Below are 18,834 nucleotides of genomic sequence, written 5' to 3' on the forward strand. Positions count from 1 at the left end.
GGGGGAGGACCGTGCAGCGAAGACAGCAGCACGTCGTCGGTCACAACAGCAAAGGTGCTCGGGTTCGGGCGCGAGCGAGCAGGCGGAGGCGGCGTCGGGGTCCCGTTGCAAAGGCGCGGTGGCTGAACGACAACAGCAGCGCGGCGATCAGGAGGGTTCAAGGACCGGCGATGCGGCTTGGCAAGATGATGACTGGTGAAAACTCGAGCTGCAGAAGTGTGGTGGCGTCGGTGGTTGCACGTAGACCTGTAGCGTCGGGATCATCGTGGGCGGTGGTGTCAAGCCTCGGTGGGGGCAGCAGCGAACAGAGGGGGCGTCGGATGGCTTCCACGAAGGAGACGATGAACAGTCCCCTTTTCTCTTTTTCTTTTTTTTTGTTCACTTTTTCTCTCCTGACACTCTCTCTCACCTGTCTCTCTCACTTTCTGCAGAAGCAAAAGCTTTTGCTTCTTTTGCTGTTGACTTTTCTTCTTCACTTTTCTGCTTTTCTCTTTTGTTTTCTCAAAGACACGAACAGAAAAGCAAAGGAAAACCTTTCTTCTCTTTTTTTCTTCAATTTGCTATTTTTTGGACGAACAATGAAGAGAAGCCCCCCCTTTCTTAAGGCTTCGTACTCTTTATTTATAGAAAAATACTTGAGTTTTTTTTTTTTTTAAAGATCTTCCTATATATTTGCATATCCTCACTCAACTTCTCAATAACAAAGTGGCTCCAAAACATTTGGCTGTTGAGTTTTTGAATTCAATTTTTCAATTCAATTTTTTTAAATTTCCCTCTAATCAAAGATTATTTTCAATTTCTATTTTTTTTTAAATTAGGTGTCAACAGATAGAATTAAAATAGAGAGTGTATATATATAAGTCTGGATTTTTTTATGACAAAGAAAAGGGGAGGGTATCACACACCTTTTAACTTTTTATAATATTAAATGCTCGAAACCTTGAAAAAGTTGCTTTCACTGACTTTTGGATACATAATATATTTTTAGTTCTTTTTTAAAACCTGACTTCTTTATTAAGTGAGGTAAACATAAGAGAGGAGAACGATTTAAGTGGGCTCATTGGTGGAAACAAACCTAATCGAGCACCACATAACCAAGAGCTTTTACAGCATCACACGTGAATTCCGAAAGAGCCACAATAAGAATTTCCCATTAATATCTAACACCCCATACTCTCATAACTAGACCATGCACCACTAGCCACACAACATCAAAGGCAGTGCCGTCCGAGAATTCTTGTGGTGCATGGCCATGATCGACCTAAAGAAGGCCATCGTGCTCAAGCCCCTCTTGTCTCATCCATTTCAGGTAGCGCTGACCGTACCAAATGGTGAACGCATCTGTGGCACGTATCACAAACCCTTGCACTGCATGTAACCAGTAAGGGTTGCACTGGCGCTCATACCCGATCCACCGCACGCTCGCTCTGCTGAACATCTCGGGAGACGGCACGAGCATCAGGCGCCTCCTCAACATGATCATCTTTGTAGCTATGAAAGGGGGGACCTATATCAGGAGAATTCGAGAATGTCAGTTTCAACTTCTTCTGTACCGTATACGGCTTGTATGTAAACTTAATTCAGCGTGTAGAGTGATTCTTTTGACCGGTGCTTTATACATGTATAATCTAATGCGTAGCTTTAGCCCAGCATGGAGTAGCATTAATTTAACTTGCAAGCACAGTAGCTACACGTGGCCTTGCCCTATGAGAGAAACATGGGGGTGTAATGGTGTTAATTTCCGCGAAGTTTCATCGTTCAAATCGACGGTTGGGATAACATGGAGAAACCAGGGTTGTCATCCTTCAAACCGGGGAATCAGCATGGGGCTCGTGTAGGTTGATGACTTGATGACGAAGACGATGTTTGATGTGCGAAGAAAGACGAAGGTGATAACACCAGCACGGTAGCAGGTGCTACTGAAGATGCACACACGCATGTGAGAGAGAGAGAGAGAGGATGTAACATGGGAATGATTACGGTACGGTACTATTAGTTAAGTAGTAGATATTAATTAATTCATGAAATGCTCACACTAATCAATTATGTGTGAGAAATGATATCTGAACCGATGACACAAGGATTTTTTTTTCTATTATATGACCATTCTTTACACATTGCCCTCATTTTACTAGATAAGTTGGTTTACTTAATATATTAGAAATATTCAGAAAACATTGAATTCGTGGAACTATTTGGCGTGTGTTAGTTTTTTTTTTGGTCGGAGGCGTGTGTTAGTTTAAGTGAAAGAATTTTCTGCGAATTAATTTCCCAAACTTTCACACTTTGGTTTGTTGAAAATGGTCAGTCAACGAAAAATTATTTACAATCAAAGAAAATATATATGCTCAAAGTTAGGAAAGTGAAATTTTTAATCTGAAAAGGAGAAAATATTTTCCTGGGGTTTGATTTCCCGAAGAGTATTCTCCTATATTATAAATTTTCTTCGAAATAACGACACTCTTTATTGCGGTTGTCTATGAAAACCAGGGTGGTCCTTACTTGTCGTTTTGGAGAATATGAGAAAGCTCGCTAGTTAGGTTGTTCATGAAATACTTCACTGCCTTATTAGATTGGGTAAGACGCAAGCCAAATGAGCTCGAGTAGATGACTCAAGCATAACTTTTATTATAGTTTTTCTATGGTAGCTAAAATTTTTTGGCCGGGGTTGAGACATACCTCACCTGTTGCTGAAATGTTAAGTTTAAGGTGTTATCCCCTAGATGCTTATTATCACAGCCTCATCAAATGCGAGTGTGAAAGCTTATTATCGACAATACACCCAAGATTGGATCTTCACAGACAACAAAGGTTTTTTTTTTTTTTTTTTTTTTTTTTTTTTTGCGAATATATTGGGAAATCGAATAAGTGAATTTTTGACTTACAAATCAACTCTTGGACTAACTTGTCCAATTGGCAGAAAGTGCTATACTTAAAATTTGATAAATAAATGGACCAAAGCTAGGTTGATCGTTTTACTTACGTTCATGTATTGAAAATTTCGACATGATCTTTGTATATTATACATAAACAATTTATAGTAAATATTTACTTGACATTGAATATCAATCCCCGCCTCCTTGTACTCAAGGTCGATGCTCCTCGAGAACATTGCCATAAAACTGCGATTAACAAACAAATTACAATTCTTACTCAAGACCGATGCTCCTCGAGAACATTACCATAAAACTGCAATTAACAAACAAAAAAGAATTCTCATTTAGCATATGCAAAGTCCACGATGATACGGTCTGGTCTCCTCCATTGACGGAGGAGGTGAGGTGACGCCGGCTATTTGACAGAGAGAGCGAGGCGGCTTAGAAGTGGTGGATGGTGTCTATGGACGAGGAAATGTCGAGGCCGCATCTTTCTATTGGTTGGGACGGTGACCGGCGGTCACGACTGTGGCGGCGGCAAGGTGGCCAGGTAGAGAGGATGAGCTGAAGCGGTCGTCCCAGTTGAAGACTAGCTTTCTTAGTTGCATAACTGTTAAGAAGTGATCGGTTTACTAGAGAAATCTAGGATAATTATAAAAAAATATCTGGTCATCAGGCGGTAATTGAAGTGCGTGGAGTTGTCTAGACCTTTTTGTAGAAAAAATTTAGACAAGATATGAGTGAATGGGTTAAAAAGAAGACACGTAGCCTGTGTCTTTGCCTCTTGTAAATCTCCGTATAAATAGGCATGACGGGCATTGTAGAAGAAAAAAAAGAGATTAGAAAAAAAAAAAAAAAAAAACTATTCCTTCCCTTAACGTGGAATGCACACTACAATCCAATGAACTTTCCCTTCCTTTCTTGTGCTTCTAATCATCCCATGACTAGTATTGTCCCGCGTACATAAACTCTTGGTTCATGCTTAAAAATTTTCGGCCACCGATGAAATGTCACACTCCCTCTAACATGGAACGCCACACTCCATCTAAATGGAAGCTGTAATTGGACAGTATTTGTGGAACCCGCACCATTCCAAAGAGGAATTATCAATCTATCCTGCTCATTCTAAGTTTCATCTATCAAATCTCATATGACTTTCAAGTAATCAAATTATTTCTCTTGATTCAGAATCAGATAGGTTGTCCACGATTCAGAGACAACCATTAAAAATTAATGTATCAAATATATATTAGATGGAACTAAAATAGATGATATATATATATATATATATATATATATATGTCATATCTATATAAGTTGGGGGTATTTGTGTATAATAGGTATAGTTTGGGATTTTTTCGTCACATCTGCCTCATTACTTTTGACTTTTTTAAAGTTTGTGTCACAAGCCTTTTGATTTTTTATAATATTAACTACTCAAGACCTCGAAAACAATGCTTATACCAACTTTTAGATACATATTTATTTATTTAGTTATTATTTACTTTCGGAATCTGATTTCATTATAAGTGAAGTAAAGATAGGAGAGGACAACGATTTTAAGCGGGCCCAGTGGTGGAAACCTTATTAAGCACACAACCAAGAGCTTTTACAGCATAACATGACAATTCCAAAAGAGCCACGACAGGCTTTTTAAGACCATGCACCCTAGACACCCAACATCAAAGGCGGTGCCGTCCGAGAATTATTGTGGCGCATGGCCATGGATGGCCATCGTGCTCCAACCCCTCCTTTTCTCATCCATTTTACGTAGCGTTGACCATACCAAATGATGAATGCCTCTGTGGCACGCACCACGAACCCTGGCACCGCATGTAACCAGTAAGGGTTGCGCTGACGCTCGTACGCGATCCACCGCACACTTGCTCCGCTAAACATCTCGGGAGACGGCAAGAGCATCGAGCACCTCCTCAACATGGTCATCTTTGTAGCAATGAAAAGGGGGACCTATATCAGGAGAATTCGAGAATATGTCAATTTCCACTTTTTTGGACCGTATATGGCTGGTATTAGGGTACGGTTTTGGGGGTCAGCTGTAATTGAGTGAGGCATGCAGGGTTAATAAATTTACCGACCTATTTCACTTATTACAAAAGTATACAATCAGTATTGCACGCTTCTTTCCACAGAATTTTTTTTTTTTTTTTTTGTAGTTTTTATAGTATAATATCACTCCATTAGAATTGTCCAAAAAGTCCTAAACCTATTATACATTGAGCAATTTAGTTTTAAACCTTTTAAAATTATCAATTTAATCATAAACCTTTTGACGATTTACTTAGTCCTAAACTTTTTAATTGTGCTAATTTAATTATAAACCTTTTGAAGATTTGTCGATTTAGTCTTAAACTTATTATTTGGATATTCAACCGAAATGGCCACATTGCCAAATCATCAAAACGTTTAGGACTAATTGGATGAATGTTTATGACTAAATTGATACAATTGAAATGTACTGAATTGGCCTTCGTATAATAAATTTAATACTTTCTGGACAATATAGCATCTTTCGGGAACACCTACCTTTTAGGAGAACTCACAAGTGAAACGGCAAATAAGTGATTGCATAGTCTGGCTGGAATGAAACATGACAATAGTTTCCCATGGACCATGAAATAGGCTGGATTATACGACCCCCAACATGCGTTATGGAATTATCGCTAATCACCAAGTACCTGGGCTTCTAATCATCTTTTCTCTATTTGTGAAGTCATGGAGAATGAGAACATGCCCCTAGTCTTTATTCTTTGGGCTGAATATCACTCATTGAACAAGATTAAAGTATATTATGCATCCATTTTACTTCTGACGAGGAGAAATCAGTCAATCGGTTTCAATAAAGTGATTGAGAGTTATGAAGGGAAATTCATCGGTGCCTGATTTTTTTTAAAAAAGAAAAAGAAAAATGTAAACATTATAACAATGTTCTTCCGCGAATTTATGAGGGTTTAGTAAAGAGCAAAAGAAAGGACAAAAGAAAGGGGACACAAGAATTCTAACCATATCATGACAATATCTAAATGATATATGATTTTTCTCACATATTTACCTAAAGCTTAATATCAATCCCTTGTCTCTTGTACTTCAAACTGATGCTTTTTGAGAACATTACCAAATAATTGCAACAAATCACATTGTTCTATCAAGTTCACATGATTGAACTATAATAATAAATATGATTTAGACTTTGACACTGTTGCAAGGTCCTTTTAGATCCAAATAATGTCAAACCTACTAAATAGCTGGAACGTTAAGCGATGCACAAACTTTTATCCGTCGTTGAATTTGATTAACTTCTTATTACTACTTATAGTCCATCACATTGTTTACCATGTCAAATTTGTATATAGCTACAATGCTGATATAGCTACAGTCCTAAAAGGAAATTAGTAAGAAAGTGAAGACTTTTGCGATATATATTAACAAATTACCGAAAAAAGAAGGCACAAAACTGGAGGAAAATCGAAACGTACGCTTTGGTGGAGGCATACAAGGTCAGAAGAGGAAACGAAGGGATACACACGGAGGAACCAGAACCACTGTTCAAGATCGCTCCTCTCACTGACCAAAAAAAAAAAAAAAAACGAGATCGCTCCTCTCTTCCTCTTCAACGTTCCATCGATCACTCCCTTCGTCGCCCACAACGCTGCGTTGACGTTCACTCTCAACATGCTCTCCATCAACTCTCGATCCACCTCGTGAAAGCACCTCGGGTACGGATAAGCCAACCCCGCGTTGTTGACGAGCAACCCGACGTCGATCCCTTCCGTGGCTCTCGCAATGGCTGCCGCTATCTCCTCTCCGCTCAGCTTCATGAGGTCCGCGACCCCAGTCTTGACCTGGACAAACCATCTCATGTGTTGGATATACCATCACTCGGGAATTCACGCAAATTTTTAACGTAAATGGCATATGAAGTGCTAACTATGTGATGGACCTCGGTGGTTGCTCCGAATCTATCCCTCAGCTCACTCGAGGTGGCTTCGAGTTTGCTGGGGTTCCAGCTAATGAGCCCAAGGTTGAGGCCCTTGGAGGTGAGCTCGAAGACCAGGGCTTTCCTGATGCCGTCAGTGGTGCCGGTGACAACAGCCCACGAGCCATAGTCCTACAAGTCCTTCGGGTTCCTCAGGAAGTGTTAAAATATGACTCAAGTTTAAATTTGGAAACCGAATTTGTCAATAAAGAAAATAGGAGGGGTTCTTCAGCTTACCTACGTGAGACGTCACCAAAGAGAGAATCAGGCTGTGGGCCCAAGTGGGCACACATATAAAACAGATATAATTTCCTTTCGAGAGAGTGTGTGTCGAGCAGCCGAAGACCTACGTAAAAGGAGAAGCTGCACGCCACCGAAGCATTGTTGTTGATCGAAGCGCCATTCTTATTTTGAGTGCCATGGTTTTCTTTGTTTGTGAGAGACATTCATAGGTGCTGGGTGCTTGGCTTTGGGTTTTCATGTTTTTCGTGCGACAAAGCTTATTCGTAATTTACATCCAAGAAAGATTGATATATTGGGTGTAATTGGGGCTTGGGAAACACTGAGAGAGTGTTTGAGTGACTTGAGTGTGTAATTTCCTTGTATCGCTTGATCTATAGTGAATTCGTTGCTGCTCTCCCCGTGGATGTAGATCTTTACAACTAAACCACGTAAATCTGGTGTCCGATTTATTTTCTTTTTCTGTTTATATTTGTTCGATCGCTCGCCCTATCGCAACAAGTGGTATCAGAGCCAGGCTTGGCTAAATTGAAGCGAATCGATGGCGACAGAAAAAGTAAATGTAAGAATCGACAGATTTGATGGGAAGGATTTTAGTTTATGGAAGATGTAGATTGAAGATTATCTTTACCAGATGAAAATGCACTTGCCATTGTCTGAGGAGAAACCAGAGACGATGAAGCAAGTTGATTGGGATTTGCTTGATAGACGAGCTATGGGTATTATTCAGCTGACGTTGGCTCGTAATGTCTCGTTTAACATCTTAAAGGAGAAGACCATTGCTGATTTGATGCAAGCCCTGTCGGATATGTATGAGAAGCTCCCTGCGATCAATAAGGTCCATTTGATGCGACGTCTGTTTAATTTGAAGATAAGTGAAGGTGTGTAAGTTGCAGATCATATCAATGAATTCAATGTGATTGTTAGTCAATTGAGTTCAGTTGAGATTGACTTTGAAGATGAGGTACGTGCTTTGATTCTGTTATCCTCATTGCCTAATAGTTGGAATACTATTGTTACTGCTGTTAGTAATTCCTCTGGGTCAACAAGTTTGATGTTTGATGGGGTTTGAGATTTGATTCTGAGCGAGGATATTCGTAGAAGAGAATTTGGCGAACCTGTATCTGCTGCTTTAGTAGGTGAAAATAGAGAAAAATCTAGAACACATGTGGGTAAGAGTGGTACTAATATGAATAGACGTAGTCAATCTAGGGTTGTTGATTATGTCTGTTGGAGCTATGGCAAGAGAGGGCATCTTAAAAGGGATTGCCTCAAGCTGAAAAATGAGAAGGGTAAGGAAATTATAGTTGATTCTGCAGATAATGTTGCAGCTGTAGCAGAAAATACTGATTATGCCTTGTTTGTCACTAATGATTTATCGTTTGATAGATGGATTATGGATTCTGGTTATTCTTTTCATGTCACACCAAATAGAAATTGGTTTATCACTTATCAGTGCATGGGTAGTGGTAAAGTCCAGTTAGGGAATAACGTTGAATGTGATGTTGTGGGTGTTGGTTATGTTAAAATCAGAATGCATGATGGTATCGTGAGGACATTGACTGGAGTAAGGCATGTTCCAGAATTGAAAAAGAACTTAATTTCTTTGGGTGCCATAGATTCAGCTAGTTGCAGGTATTCTTCAAAAGGTGGAGTTCTAAAGGTTGTTTGAGGTGTCTTAGTGATAATGAAAGGAATCAAGCATAGAGGCTTGTATAAACTTCAAAGTGAGACAGTGACAAATTTCACTATGGAGACGTCGGATGCATCTGTTCGAGAGTCTTTTGACTGCTCAAGGAAGACCAGGGTGTTTGTGCCAAGGCACAAGTTTGATGTTGGTGTCAGGATCTCGCAGTGAAGAGCTTTGATCGAGACGGAGACTGGTAAGTCGATCAAGCATGTGCAGACTGACAATAGCATGTAGTTCTGCTCAGAGCTGGCAAATAAATTATGCATGAAAGAGAGCATAGTGAAACACCACACTAGTGCCAATAAATCACAACAATTTGCAGAATTGACGAGAAGAACATTACTAGAGACGGCCCATAAAATTATCTCTACTACTGGTATTGCTAGGAGAATCCTAGCTGATATGCTTCATACGATAAGCTGCTTGGTGAAAAGATCCCCATCAACTACTATTGAATAACGGACTCCTGACGGACTCCTGAAAAATTATCTCTTCCATTAACGTTGCTGGTGAAAAGATCCCCATGGAATGTTTAGTTGTCCGTGTTATTTTCGAGTAATTGATGGTAAGCTCGATTGGAGAGCAAGGTGCATATTCCATGGCTATGCACAAGGTGAGCGGGGCGATCGGTTGTGGTGCCCAGATAAAAATTCACCTATTAACAGCAGATAAGTTACCCTTGATGAGTCTCCAGTACTTCTAGCTAAGAGTGTTTGTGGCAGTGTTAATACAGATCTGGATGGTGTTCAGCTTGAGGTGGAGTTGTGACCAGAAACTCTTGAGGTAGCGTATACAGGTACTAGCAAAGTAATCAACACAGATGGTGTTTATAGCGAGGTGGAGCTTATAGAGCCAACGGTTGCTGTAACTGCTGAAATTAACAAGGTACATATTCGATCTTCTGACAGATATGGATACAACAATAGTTTTACTTTATCTGTGGTTGAGGAGGTTGCGTCGGAAAATCCTTGTGGAGCAGTTAAAGATGCATGTGGAGTTGGTATTCTGATGAGGTCCTCGGTTATGGTGAAGTTCAAGTGAGGCTTGGACTTGGATAATATCTATGGCGGTTGAGCCCATCGGGGCTATGGGAAAGTAGCGGCAGAATTTGAATTTTTGCGAAGCGATTGCAATTTGGCTCAAACGTCGAGCCAAGGTGGAGATTATTAAAATATGACTCAAGTTTGAATTTGGAAACTGAATTTGTCAATAAAGAAAATAGGAGGGGTTCTTCAGCTTACTTGCGTGAGACGTCACCGAAGAGAGAATCAAGTTGTGGGCCCAACTGGGCACACATATAAAACAAATATAATTTCCTTCTGAGAGAGTGTGTGTCGAGCGGCCGAAGACCTACGTAAAAGGAGAAGCCGCACGCCACCGAAGCATCGTTGTTGATTGAAGTGCCGTTCTTAGTTTGAGTGCCATGGTTTTCTTTGTTTGTGAGAGACATTCATAGGTGCTGGGTGCTTGGCTTTGGGTCTTTGTGTTTTTCGTGCAACAAAACTTATTCGTGATTTACATTCAAGAAAGATTGGTGTATTGGGTGTAATTGGGGCTTGGAAAACACCGAGAGAGTGTTTGAGTGACTTGAGTGTGTAATCTCCTTGTATCATTTGATCTATAGTGAAATTCACGGCTACTTTTCCCGTGGATGTAGGTCTTTACGACTGAATCACATAAATCTGGTATCCGATTTATTTTCTTTTTTTGTTTATATTTGTTCGATCGCTCGCCCTATCACAATAGGAAGTGGCATGCAGCCATCGGGTGTAGGCGAGTAGGTTCTTGAAGAGCGGGATGAAGCATAGTACGGTGGCCGTGGAAGTCCGCAAGTACCATCGCTTTGTGCGGAGTGTGGTTTCACCAGATAAAGTAGTGGTGGCAAACATTTATAGACGTCTCTCACCTCACTGCTCTGGACAACTCCGTGACGTACCATCTCTCCTCACCCGTCCGAAAGATAGTTTTGTACCCGGATATTCCTATTGTAAATTGTCAGAGTGTAAATTATTTTCTCGCAGTGATCTATTTATATTATATTTCGTTGATATGTGCATGATGAGATGTAATAAAGATGCCGGTTTGTCTTAATGTGATGTGATGTGATGTGATGTCGTTAAGAGGAGTCTTAATAGTTATATTTTAAATGAAGTATAAATAGGATGATTTTAGAAGATAGTCAACTGCTAATAATAGAATGTTTAAAAAAAAAATGATCTTCCTTTTTCTCTCACACTCCATAAAAAAAGAACGAACAAAAGGCAATTTCATTTCTATTTTAAGAAAACAATTAACATTAATGCTGAAGAATGTGAATACTTTCTTCGTAATTGTACTTTGACCATTGTGAAATCGTATTTTCCATCATTCACTTGTGATTCAATGTATGTTCCTAGGTAATTCATTTATTACGCAATAAAAATGTTAGTTATTTCTTCCGCCATCTTTCATCCCTCATTGGTCTTAGAGCCTATGTCATGATATTTATCTTGTTTTTCTATTGAATTTTCTTGCAAACTACTTGATATGAGGATTAAGAGGATGAATTTCATATTGTTTGAATGTTCATTGATTAGAAATTGGAACATGAATCATCGAAAACGAACCAAAGCAATGAATGGCTTTGGAGGTCGTGGATGACCATCTTTGTTTTGGCCATCTTTCGGAATATTTTTCGGCCAAATTCAATTTTTGAATATATGAAATGAAAGTATTTGTCGAGATTATCATAACGGTGGGTGACATGCCACCGAACGACGCCAAACGCCCTTACATGTGCCAGAAGCCGCTGTGTGTAAGCCCCACCCACATGCTGAGAATGCCCAGCACATGACCGCCATGCATGCGTTGGCGAATCAATGTGGGCTGACGTCAACGATGACATTACCAACAGTCGGTAATTGACCTACCAACCGGTGACCCGACCGACTAGAGATCCAATCTGACCTGGATGAAGACATAACTCGAAGACTCGACCAGGTTGATTGGTCAGGTAGTTAGATCGATTGGACAGGCCATAAGCCACATTGGCTTGCCGTCGCATGTGCCACATGCGCCAACCACTCAAACAGCGCGTGTGGGAGTCCACTCGGCGCATGGTTAGTGGTGTTTGGTTCGTATGAATATACTCTACATTATGATGTATTTGTTTTACATGTTTGAATCTTTTAAAGGTGTAAAAATGCATAAAAAACCCTAAATACGCATAATTTTTAGGGTATAAGCGAATTATTTATTCCTTCAAACCTGTATTTCTCTATGGTTTTGGAAATACATAAATTAGTCTACATGTAAATGACCACATATATGTCGTGTAGAGCTTGGCTTGATGATAGCATGTATATGCTTTGATATGCTTGCAATTTCCTAGTTTCGAAAAAACTCGAATATGGTTGTAGATCCTTGATCTTTTCACTACATCATGAATTCCGCTTTCAATTATAGTTGTTGTATGAATGTCTGTACATTTATTCACATCGTGCTATGCTTTTTTATATTAATTGAAAATGTAGAAATTACATGAAGTCATATAATTATTTTTTTAGTAAAAGTTGTAGGTTGGAAGAATTCAAAGGAGTCTTTACATAGAACTTGACATTTGCACAAATTAAACTAATTAATGACAGTAAAATAATTGTACACAAAAGCTGATTGATAATATAGTGAATTTTTGTTTCTATACATTTTATTGAATTATCATTAACTTAGTTTGTCTTTTCTACAAATTAAATGTGTATGAATGTAGAAAATGTGCTACTATTGATTCTGCGTTTATTATGTCAATGTGGCTATAGCAATTGATTATGTTTTCGGCATCAAAGACCATTGTGGCCAACTTCAATAAGGGTGAAAAGATGAATGGTTATAATTATGATAGTTTGCATTAAAAGGTTCAGTACATCTTTAACAGGTAGGAGGTTTTGGAAACCCTCAACAACACCATGGATAAACTCGAGCATGGAACCTCATTTCAGCACAGAAGATATCAAAAAATTTATAAAGCTTTGAAAAAGAAAAATAGTATTACTTGCATCACGTTACTGAGTTGTATGTAGGTTGATATCATATATGAATTTGAAGGTTATGATAAAGCTCAAGTAATGTGGGCTGCCTTGAAAGATAAGATTAGGGATAAGTACACTAATGGTGCCAAAAGTTGTGTACGGCGCTCACTTTGGTGTCAAAAGTTTCCATCGGATCACTTAAGTGCCAAAAAATTTGAAAAACGCTCACTTTGTTTTTAGGCCGACGTAGCTTGCCGGAGAGCACAATCAACATCTAAACCACAAAAACGACGTCGTTTGGCTTCTTTCCCCCCAAATCGAAACCCTAAATCCCCAAATTGAGAGAGAGAGAGAGAGAGAGAGAGAGAGAGAGAGAGGCACGTTGTCTTCTTCCTTGAAGAGTGACACCAGCAGCGAACGGCACCAGCAACAACACCATCAACGCACAGTAGCAGCACCAACAACGGCACCAACGGCGGCGGCAGCACACCGGTTGCGCACCTTCAACCCCTCTTCTTCCTCCTCTCCTCCACCTCGCCTCCTATTCTTTCTGCCACTTTTTGTTTGAGCAACAATCTCATTCCCTCCTCGCTTGCCTGGTCAAGCATCTACAATGGTGGCCGAGCGACGGTGGCTGAGCGTTGGCGGCGAACAATGGTGGCCGAGCGGCGACGAAGAAACCCTAACCCTAATTTCAACCCATGTACGAGCTAAACGGCGTCATTTTTGCGAGGGTGTCCACGTATAAGAGCAAAACGACGTCGTTTCTTGAAGAGGATGGAAAACGACGTCGTTTAAAAGCCAAGCGATTTTTTTTTTTTAAATAAAAATGCCACGTAATCATTTTGGCCAGAATTTCTCACCGGTGGCACCAAAGTGAGCGCCGTACACAACTTACGGCACCATTAGTGTACTTATCCCATAAGATTATGAATACATCTGCCATAAAGTTAAGGAAACTCATCATCAAATTTGACACATATCGAAAGCACTCAAATCTAATGATAAGGCAGCATCTTCAAATAATGTTAAACATGATATGTGAGATGAAGTTGATAGCTTACACTCCTTACTAATGAGCAGCGAGTTCATGCTATTATAAGGATTCTTTTTTACAGTTTTGAGCATATAAAAATCAACATGACGCATAATGAGAATATTATCATTTTTTTACGATAGAGCGCGTCATTTGAATTAGAGAATGAATGTCTAAAGGCTGCAAAATCCTCTATCCATGCTTATGTTGCTAAATTGGGCTTCTACAAAGTTTCGAGCTTCAAGCGTATGGGGAACCATAAATTCAACAACAAATGGAAGGAGATTGATTAGGCACCCAATAGAGTTAAGACCTTCCCATGCAAAAAAACATGGTGGAAAGAATGACAGGGCTAAGATGGTTGACGCTTTTAAGGCATCGATGGTGAAAGAATTTGAGATGACTGATAATGATCTCATGAATTATTTCCTTAGGATCGAAGTGAAGCAAAGTGCCAAGGGGATTTTTATTTCTAAAAAGGGATATGCAGAAAATATCATTGAAAAATTTAATATGAAGAATTATATTCTAATCAATACACTAATTGAGTGCGGTACCAAACTTTCAAAGTTTGATGATGGTGTCGATGTTGATTTGATATATTATAGAAGCTTGATGGGGAGTTTGAGATACTTGACATGCACGGGACCGGATATTATGTATAGTGTTGGAATTATGAGTTGATATATGGAGAAGTTGAAGTCTTCTCATCTTAAAGATGTAAAAAAGATACTTCGGTGCATCAAAGGTACTACTTTTCATGGCCTACACTACTATCGTTCTGAATCCTTCCAACTTAGAGCTCATTTAGATAGTGATTATGTTGGAGATATCAATGATCGAAAGAGCATTACAGATTTTGTATTTTTCTTATGTGAAAATGCTTTCACATGGTTCTCAAAGAAACAACCCAATTTCACTCTATCGACATGTAAACTCGATAATGGAAGGTACATATAGAATAGTGAACACTATCCTTTGATGTTCTTGTGGGCACCACTGCGTAAGCATTTGAATGTAAAAAGTGAATCGTGCTTAAGAGAGTCCAAAGTAGAAGCACGATCTTTGTCGAAAGACCCGAAAACACAATGTTTAAACGAAAACTTATGCATACCGAAGTAGAAGCACGATCTTTGTCGAAAGACCTGAAAACATAGTGTATAAACGAAAACTTATGCATACCGAATGAAAAATAGAAAGTCTTCATATCACATGCCATATTCAAGGCTCGACCACAGACCCATATCACGCCACTCCAAGCTTTCATATCCAAGTCATGCACACAAGCTGCAATTACGTCGGGGTGCGTCTGAAAATGCGATTACCATGTTCGATGACCTAACGACGCGATCTTTCTTGAGCTCTCCACCATTTCGCGTAACATTCGAGAACCCAAACGGTGATTGTGTCCAGCCTGCGTGCCATGAACGCCTGAACCGAGTGCGACCAATAGGGGTTGCACACCCGGTCGTACCCGATCCACCGCACGCTAGCTCTGCTGAATATCTCCGCCGAAGGTACGAAGAGATACCGACTCTTCATCTTGGTCATTTTGGTGGCAATGAAAAAGGGAGCCTGCAATATAATTGGAATTCAAGCGCAACGTTAGTTCTAAAAGCTTTTTCCTTGGGACTTGCGATTCATTAATTTCTATGAAAACTTAATTACACATTTGAAGTGAATCTCTAACATCCAAGCATAACTGTTTATCTCATAGTTTCAAACAAACAGTCAAGGAGAAGAAAACAAGCACAATAACAAGACCATAAACAAAAGAACGCACATTAAGATTCGAAATTATACCTTTGCGAGATACAATGCCAGAAAAACCGTTTTCCTTTAGCTCATATAATGTCTTGTTTCACCAATTAGCAAAGGGCATCGAGTGGCATTTAACTAGCAAGTACAATCGATACAGCTAGGGAATGTTTTGGAGATCAGGGGTTAGTGAATGAGGCACGCATGGTCAATAAATTTACCGACCCATTTCAGTTCTTCTTACAGAAGTACATAATCAGCATTACACCCTTCTTTCCACAGAGGAACTTTTTTGAGTTTGTATAGGATGAAAGTCTTAAACTTATTATATGTTAGCCAATTCAATTATAAAGCTTTCAATTATGACAATTTAGTTCTAAACTTTTTAACGATTTGTCAATTTAGTCATAAATTTTTCAATTATATCAATTTAGTCTTAAACTTTTTGAAGATTTGACAATTTAATCCTAAATCTATTATTTGGCCAAAAGGACTACATTGCCAAAATTTGAAAAGATTTATGATTAATTGGAAAAATTATCAAAATGTTTATGATTAAATTGATACAATTAAAAGTATAAAGATGAAATTTTAGGACTAATTTAGTATAATCGAAAGGCTCCGAATTGACCTCTGTACAATAAATTTAGGACTTTTTGAACAATTTTCCTCATGTGGAGAACTCACAAGTGAAAGAGCAAATAAGTGATTGCATGGTCTAGCTGATATGAAACATGACTAGTAAGATAATCGCACAGACCAACGCATAGATTGGATTATATGACCCCCAACATGCGTTCTGGAATTGTCGCTAATCATGAAGTACCTAGGCTTCTAATCATCTTCCCTCTATTTGTGAAGTCATGGAGAATGAGACCTTGCTCCTAGTCTTTATTTTTTTTGGGCTGAATATCACCCATTGAACACAATTAAATTAATCTATTGGAAGTTGAGCGGTTATTACGTCATTGAAGGAGAAAGTATATTATACATCCGTTTTACTACCGATGTGGAGAAGTGAGTCAATTAGTTTCAATAAAGTGATTGTGTTATGAAGGGTAATTCACTGGCATCTGATTTTCTTTTTTTTTTTTAAAAGGAAAAAGTAAAATTATAACAACGTTCTCTCGCAAATTTATGAGTATTTAGTTAGGAGCGGAAAAGAGGACAGAACAAAGGGGACATAAGAATTTTAACCATATTATCACAATACCTAAATGATATATGATTTTTCTCATACATTTACCTGACATTGAATATCAATTCCTTGTCCCTCGTACTCTAGACTGATGCTTTTTGAGAATGATGCCAGAAAACTGTAACGAATCACATTGATATATCAAGTTCACATGATAGAACTATAAAAATAGATTGGATATAGAATTTGCCACTGTTGAAAGGTCCTTTTAGATCCAAATAATGTGAAACACACTAAATTGTTGGAACATTAAGCAATTTATAAACTTTTGTCCGGCATTGAATTTGATTAACTTCTTATTACTGCTTATAGTCCATCACATTGTTTACAATGTCAAATTTGTATATCAATCCTGATATAGCTACAATCCTAAAAGGAAATTAGTAAGAAAGAGAAAACTTTTGCATTATAAATTTGATTAACAAATTACCGAAAAAAGAAGACTCAAAACTGGGAGAAAATCGAAACTTACGCTTTGGTGGAGGCATACAAGGTCAAAAGAGGAAACGAAGAGATATCCATGGCGGAACCAGATCCCATGTTCAAGATCGCTCCTCTCTTCCTCTTCAACATTCCATCGATCACTCCCTTCGTCACCCACACCGCTGCGTTGACGTTCACTCTCAATATGCTCTCCGTCAACTCTCGATCCACCTCGTGAAAGTATTTCGGGAGATAAGCCATCCCCGCGTTGTTGACCAGCAACCCGACGTCGATCCCTTCCGTCGCTCCTGCAATGGCCGCCGCTATCTCCTCTCCGCTCAGCTTCGCGAGATCGGCGACCACGGTCTTGACCTGGACAAAGTGTCTCGTGCGTCAGATGTACCATCACTCGGGAATTTTAAGGTAAATGGCATATGAAGTGCTAACTATGTAATGGACCTCGGTGGTTGCTCCGAATCTATCCTCAGCTCCCTCGAGGTGGCCTCGAGTTTGCTGGGGTTCCGACCGACGAGCATGAGGTTGAGGCCCTTGGAGGCGAGCTCAAACACCAGGGCTTTCCCGATGCCGTCGGTGGCGCCGGTGACGATGGCCCATGAGCCGTAGTCACGCAAGTCCTTGGGCTTCCTCAGGAACGCGGCGTACAGCCATCGGGCGAAGGTGAGTACGTTCTTGAAGAGCGAGATGAAGCCTAGTACGGCGCCAGTAGCGATCAAGAAGTCCGCAAGAACCATCGCTTTGTGCGGTTTGTAGTCTCACGAGAGGACTACGGGATAGCAACTGCTGAACATTTATCGACGTCCGTCTCACCTCACTGCTCTCCAAAAGTCCGCGACGTACCAGCTCTCCTCACCGCATATCCAAAGATATTCTGTACTCGAATCTTTCCTAGTGTAAATTAACAGTGGATCTTCCTAATGTAAATTGACAGTGGGTACATTATTTTCTTAGAGTCATCTACACCCCATCCCCTCTCTTTCTCTTCCTTTTCTCTCCACTCCCTCCATTACAATCCTGCAGTCTAAATAACACCGACACGTGACACAATGTGACACGACACGCCGATATGTTATTTCTCAAAAATAAAGAATTTTAACATTGGGACACGTTACATATTAAAAAAATATTTTTATTTTTAATTAATTTAATTTAAATTCACAAATAAATAAATAATAAAAAGAATTTACGATGAATTTATATCTATTTAATATTTATAAAAAATTTGAAAGACATATTAATAATTAATGCGTACCCATATTTGGGAATATATTTCTAACTTTGACAAAAATTATAAATAAAATTAATGATTAACAAAATATTATAATCAACTTATTTAAAAAATTTATGATCTCCTATTATTTAAATTTTAATATTTTCATTTTTCAAAATTATTTTTTTCAAATCCTCATTCACCAAAATTTATTTCGCTTCTCTCTCTCACGCCACCTCCAACAGTCCCCTCCCCTCCCCTCAATTTCTTTCTTTTCTCCCCCAATGACCCGTCATTTCCCTGAATTTTCCCCACCTGATCCCCAAAATTTATTCACCCATTATTCCTGTCTCCCAGGTCACCTCAAACACCTCCCTCTCCCGACAG

At 39.3% G+C, this 18,834-nt stretch overlaps 2 protein-coding genes across 2 annotated transcripts; both read right to left on the bottom strand.

The window, feature by feature from the left end:
• Positions 1-1,261: 1,261 nt before the first annotated feature.
• On the bottom strand, positions 1,262-7,316 carry LOC104430453 (very-long-chain 3-oxoacyl-CoA reductase 1-like). The gene is made up of 6 exons (XM_039300279.1): positions 7,221-7,316; positions 6,823-7,002; positions 6,498-6,736; positions 6,371-6,457; positions 3,053-3,122; positions 1,262-1,507 (listed from the first exon to the last, which is right to left on the bottom strand). Exons 1-6 carry the CDS (start codon positions 7,314-7,316, stop codon positions 1,262-1,264), a joined length of 918 nt encoding a protein of 305 aa, XP_039156213.1.
• Positions 7,317-14,997: 7,681 nt separating this feature from the next.
• LOC104415737 (very-long-chain 3-oxoacyl-CoA reductase 1) lies at positions 14,998-18,061 on the bottom strand. The gene is made up of 4 exons (XM_039300386.1): positions 17,679-18,061; positions 17,269-17,604; positions 16,845-16,914; positions 14,998-15,415 (listed from the first exon to the last, which is right to left on the bottom strand). The coding sequence occupies exons 1-4, from the start codon at positions 17,969-17,971 to the stop codon at positions 15,179-15,181; spliced, it is 936 nt and encodes a 311-aa protein (XP_039156320.1). The 5' UTR covers positions 17,972-18,061; the 3' UTR covers positions 14,998-15,178.
• Between the last annotated feature and the right edge of the window lie 773 nt (positions 18,062-18,834).

This window comes from Eucalyptus grandis, chromosome 8 (assembly GCF_016545825.1).
Source record: "Eucalyptus grandis isolate ANBG69807.140 chromosome 8, ASM1654582v1, whole genome shotgun sequence".
Taxonomy (NCBI): Eukaryota; Viridiplantae; Streptophyta; class Magnoliopsida; order Myrtales; family Myrtaceae; genus Eucalyptus; species Eucalyptus grandis.

Coding starts and splice junctions, on each gene's coding strand:
- LOC104430453 (XM_039300279.1), bottom strand. CDS start 7,316: ATGTCTCTCACAAACAAAGAAAACCATGGCACTCAAAATAAGAATGGC. Junction 3,123..6,370: donor TTGTATGCCTCCACCAAAGC/GTACGTTTCGAT, acceptor TGTTAATCGCAG/TTTTATGGCAATGTTCTCGA. Junction 1,508..3,052: donor GGATTGATATTCAATGTCAA/GTAAATATTTAC, acceptor CTCCTGATATAG/GTCCCCCCTTTCATAGCTAC.
- LOC104415737 (XM_039300386.1), bottom strand. CDS start 17,971: ATGGTTCTTGCGGACTTCTTGATCGCTACTGGCGCCGTACTAGGCTTC. Junction 16,915..17,268: donor TTGTATGCCTCCACCAAAGC/GTAAGTTTCGAT, acceptor GATTCGTTACAG/TTTTCTGGCATCATTCTCAA. Junction 15,416..16,844: donor GAATTGATATTCAATGTCAG/GTAAATGTATGA, acceptor ATTATATTGCAG/GCTCCCTTTTTCATTGCCAC.